Source organism: Amblyomma mixtum, chromosome 3 (genome assembly GCF_055824585.1).
Source record: "Amblyomma mixtum isolate Tamu chromosome 3, ASM5582458v1, whole genome shotgun sequence".
Lineage (NCBI taxonomy): Eukaryota > Metazoa > Arthropoda > Arachnida > Ixodida > Ixodidae > Amblyomma > Amblyomma mixtum.
In genome coordinates this window covers 333,501,641-333,506,005 of record NC_143014.1, presented here as the reverse complement: position 1 = coordinate 333,506,005, position 4,365 = coordinate 333,501,641, and the positions used below count along the sequence as shown (strand labels likewise).

The 4,365-nt window shown below is 43.4% G+C and overlaps 1 protein-coding gene across 1 annotated transcript; it reads right to left on the bottom strand.

The window, feature by feature from the left end:
• Window positions 1–679: 679 nt before the first annotated feature.
• LOC149356003 (BEN domain-containing protein 5-like) lies at window positions 680–3,880 on the bottom strand. The gene is made up of 5 exons (XM_089576235.1): window positions 3,773–3,880; window positions 2,029–2,162; window positions 1,541–1,679; window positions 1,313–1,387; window positions 680–810 (listed from the first exon to the last, which is right to left on the bottom strand). The coding sequence occupies exons 1-5, from the start codon at window positions 3,783–3,785 to the stop codon at window positions 680–682; spliced, it is 492 nt and encodes a 163-aa protein (XP_089432361.1). The 5' UTR covers window positions 3,786–3,880.
• Between the last annotated feature and the right edge of the window lie 485 nt (window positions 3,881–4,365).

The following is a 4,365-nucleotide window of genomic DNA, read 5'->3' as shown; positions in this document are numbered from 1 at the left end:
GAATAAATAAATAAATAAATATACAAAAGCAGTGGAGGTGGAGTACGTGAGGAAACAAACGCGAGTTAATGACATCCTAGTTGAAATCAAGAGGAAGAAATGGGATTGGGCAGGGCATGTAATGCGAAGGCAAGATAACCGCTGGTCCTCAAGGGTAACGGAGTGGATTCCAAGAGAAGGCAAACATAGCAGGGGGCGGCAGAAAGTTAGGTGGGCGGATGAGATTAAGAAGTTTGCGGGGATACGGTGGCTACAACTGGCTAAGGACAGGGTTAATTGGAGAGACATGGGAGATGCCTCTGCCCAGCAGTGGCCGCAGTCAGGCTGATGATGATGAGTGCGAAGCAATCTTCATGGCAGAAAAAAAAAAAAAGCCCTGATGCCTTCACTGCTCTCCTCTAAGTTCCTGCCTGCAAAATGAAACCAAAACAAGATTACGGTAAGAAAAAGCAAAACATTAATTAAAGCACCAGTTTCACTTGGCACAAAAGCGAGAGCACCAAACCTGACCAATATTCATAATAGAAAATTACACAGACTTAATTATAAGCCCTTTACTTCACTTACAGTCACCCTCCAGGTGGGCACACTGTTGTGATAGACTTATGAAAAGCATGCTAGCACCATTAATGGCAAAACTGGACGTCTAGGTACAAAGGCATGCAAAGTACAACATGGATTATACGCACTTCTTGGCCACCTTCTCGATGTCGGCAAGTTTTTCGACGACATAATGGTTCATCTGCTTCGTAGCCAGGAAAAGCATATGTGCTGGTATTCCCTTTTTGGCCAGGCGCTCCCTGTAGCATTCTGTTTCCATAAAGAGAAACTGCACATTATGAACAATACAAGCAAATGGAGACTCAAAGGTTTGGCCATGCAAGTATGCTGCCTTGCTTCTACAGCGCTGTATGTAAACTTCCAAACTGTCATAGTAGAATGCACTGTACATTTTTGAATAAGCAGTTTGATTGCATATTGGCCATACACTTGTGCTTATCCTTTGTACATAACCTCACATTGATATTTCCAACAATACAAGCACTTATTCTATCCAATTCTTTCAACCACCTTTTCAATTTAAGTGCAGTAACAATGCTGGCCTCATTTTGCATTTTGAAATATCGAATCTGGCTAACTGAAAAATCTGCTTCAGTGTGCTTCAATTGCTGCCACAATAAGCAGAAAAACACAAACTTTGAGGAAGACAATGTTCAAAGGATTCTCACGTACCGCTCATAGCAAGCGCAAGCAGTGCAGCAAGAAAAAAGAGAACAGATTAAAACTGCCCTAGACAGCTGTAAGTACTCACCGCGCATTACTGTCACTTTTAGTGGCGTTAACGGGCACTTCCTCTCACGGTCCGGGTACTTGGGGCTATGTTTGCCTGTGAAAATGACATACTGCAGTGTGTGTATATATATATATATATTTATATTATATATATATATATATATATATATATATATATAAACACGAAAGGGCTTCTTAAAAGCATCACCTTTCTGATAGTCAAATAGCGACAGTGCTGTGTTATTACCTTGAAGCGAACGACCCCTCAGTGCTGCTGTGCCCCAAATTGCCACCAGGAGCTCCTTCACAAACATGCTGTCTTTTTCCAACTGTTTGATTCGCGTCCAAGCGTTTTTAGCGATGCGGATCCCCTCCCCGATGTCAACCTGCAGGTATAAAACAGCAGATCTGTATGCATTGTATGCACAACATTCATTATACTCTATCATGCAAAGTGCTTGAAAAGGAGTATTTATGTTAACTTTTGGCAGTCTTAAATGCAAAATAAATTATGCCAGTTATTTTCAGAAATGAACAAAGATGTCAGTAGTTTGCAGTTGCTTTACAGAAGCAAATGAAAAGTGCATTATTTCAGCACACACAGCACCACCTTCAAGCAATGAGATACAGCTATTCATGCCTATTTTCCAAGTTGACAACTGCATTAAACTTTGCCCAGCTATTATTATTCATTAATCCATTATTTCAGGCTTTTGAGAAAGCATCCAGGTATACCATGTCATCTTGGGTTTCAAACAGAGGAGAATCCTCTGTATTGTAGATGGCAGCAGTCTCTGTAGCTGGAGTGGCGACTGCTGCTGAGACTGCTGCGATCTTCCTCTCAGGAGCCGGAGTTGGATTTTTCAGGGCTGGGATATTATAGAAAAGTATTGAAACAAGCACAGGGATACACATTAGTCACTATAGTGCACACATATGAATATATCATGCATGAAGTAGCAAATGTAAGCTTTGTAGCACAGTGAAACAGCTCTGATGTCACACTGCCAGTGACTTAGAGCATTCGCGTCGCATTCGGGAGGTGCTCGGTTCAATCCCTAGCGCCGCCGAGTACCCACCGGTTTCTTTAATGGGTACAAGATTTCCCCTGGCCTGGTGCTCGGCTCTTCTAGGGTGAGATGCTTGGGAAAAAGGGTCTTAAACCAAAGCAACTTTGGTCTAAGACCCTTTTCCCAAGCATTTCACCCTAGAAGAGCCGAGCACCAGGCCAGGGGAAATCTTGTACCCATTAAAGAAACCGGTGGGTACTCGGCGGCGCTGGGGATCGAACCCAGCACCTCCCGAATGCGAGGCGGATGCTCTACCACAAGGCCACCGCTTATGACTTCTCCCAAACGCACACCCCTAAAGAAAGCCGAGCGCCAGGCCGGGGGGATGCTTGTACCCATTTTACCGGTGGGTGTTCGGCGGTGGGTTTCGAAACAACCACCTCCCGCAGCCGAGACGGGCGCTCAGACCACTGGGCCACGACTGCGGTATCAAGCCACACCCTTGTGTCTTCATATGCCCACTTCCTATCTTCAATAAATACTGCTTGTCATCGGCAACCGGCCTGCACACATGGTTTAAAATATCTATAGATATTTCTGCTGCCCAGTATACACATCAGTGGTGGCCACTGCTTTTCAGCTTCATTATGTGAATCCAGGGAGTAAAACTTGAGCATTATTTTTTGACCTCACATTCAGACAGAAATCAGACGAGACTGTGCAATTTCTTTTTTCGGACATGTTTTCACTGCAGGACAACAGACTAAGTTTCGCTTTGTCTTCAAAATTATATTCGCTTTTTATAAAAACTCTAGAAAGGGCAGCTTGCACAAAGATACTAATCACTAAGTCGGGCATCAGTTACTTTTGTGCCATACATTACGATTTCATTGCATACATTACAGTCTCCACATCGAAAATAGGTTCTTTTTAGGAAAGGAAGTGACACAGTAACTGTCTCACTTATAGATGGACACCCGCACCACGCTGTAAGGCAAGGGATAAAGGAGGGAATGAAAAAGAAAGAGATGCCACAGTGGAGGTCTCCGGAATAATTTCAATCACCTGTGGATCTTCAACGTGCACTGACATCCCACAGCACACGGGCGCCTTTTCGCGTCACCTCCATCGAAACGCGGCCGCCGCGGTCGGGTACGAACCTCGGCACTCCGGTTCAGTAGACGAGCGCCTTAACCACTGAGCCACCGCATGCACCATTTCCAAATTTGTGCCAGATATGTCTGCCTTTGTTTTTACGCTCGTAAAGCATTCAGTACCACAGCTGCAGTGCCAAACCCCATGGAACAGCTTCGTCTGTGTGGGTAACGCTTGTTGCAATCATGTTACCAAAGCATCCCAACAGTAACTCTTTTGTAGCCACTCATTTCTAAAATGTATTGGAATGAAGTTACATCTAGACAACAAGAACCAATGAAACTAATTAGTACTAAAAAATCAAGACAACATACCAAGCTCGTCCATTTTCAAAATAACTTTCTCTTGTAGTTGCTCATTCAGGCATCTCAGCTTTCGAACTTCAGCGTCTTTCTCTTCAAGCTGCTGTTTCAGGCTCTCAATTGTTGTTAAGGCATCCGAGAGTGCCCTCTGCTTTGTCGTTTCTGAATTTGTTTCATTAAGTTTTTTTTTTTTTCTATAGCCTGCAAAACACTGTCTTTGCTCGTATGTTTTCTCTTCTTAGGTTGCTATAAATGGACAAAACAGAAAAAGATTACTCAGTCTCACCGACCAGAATATGAGCCCAATGGTTTCTGTAAAAAAAGGAGGATGCCTATCACCTCACGTTCTTCTTCACTTGAACTGGAATCGACGATTCGCATAAAACGGACGCGCTGTTTTTTTATTTTTTTTTCAACATCAGCTTCAGAGTCTGAAATGTTTTCACAGAGGCAAAAATAAATTGCAGGCAAAAATATTTACGGTTCTTAGATACTGCAACATGTAAAAATGCAAAAAGTTTCGTTTGGACTGTGGGACTGAATGAGCTCCCGGACATCTGGTGTTCTCTACCTCCACTGACACTACAAAATACAGCACCAGATAG

Excerpts from the sequence above, each read along its gene's own strand:
- LOC149356003 (XM_089576235.1), bottom strand. Across the intron at positions 1,680-2,028 it reads TTGAAACCCAAGATGACATG|GTTGACATCGGGGAGGGGAT; the intron begins GTATACCTGGAT and ends TTATACCTGCAG. Across the intron at positions 811-1,312 it reads AAAAGTGACAGTAATGCGCG|AATGCTACAGGGAGCGCCTG; the intron begins GTGAGTACTTAC and ends TTATGGAAACAG.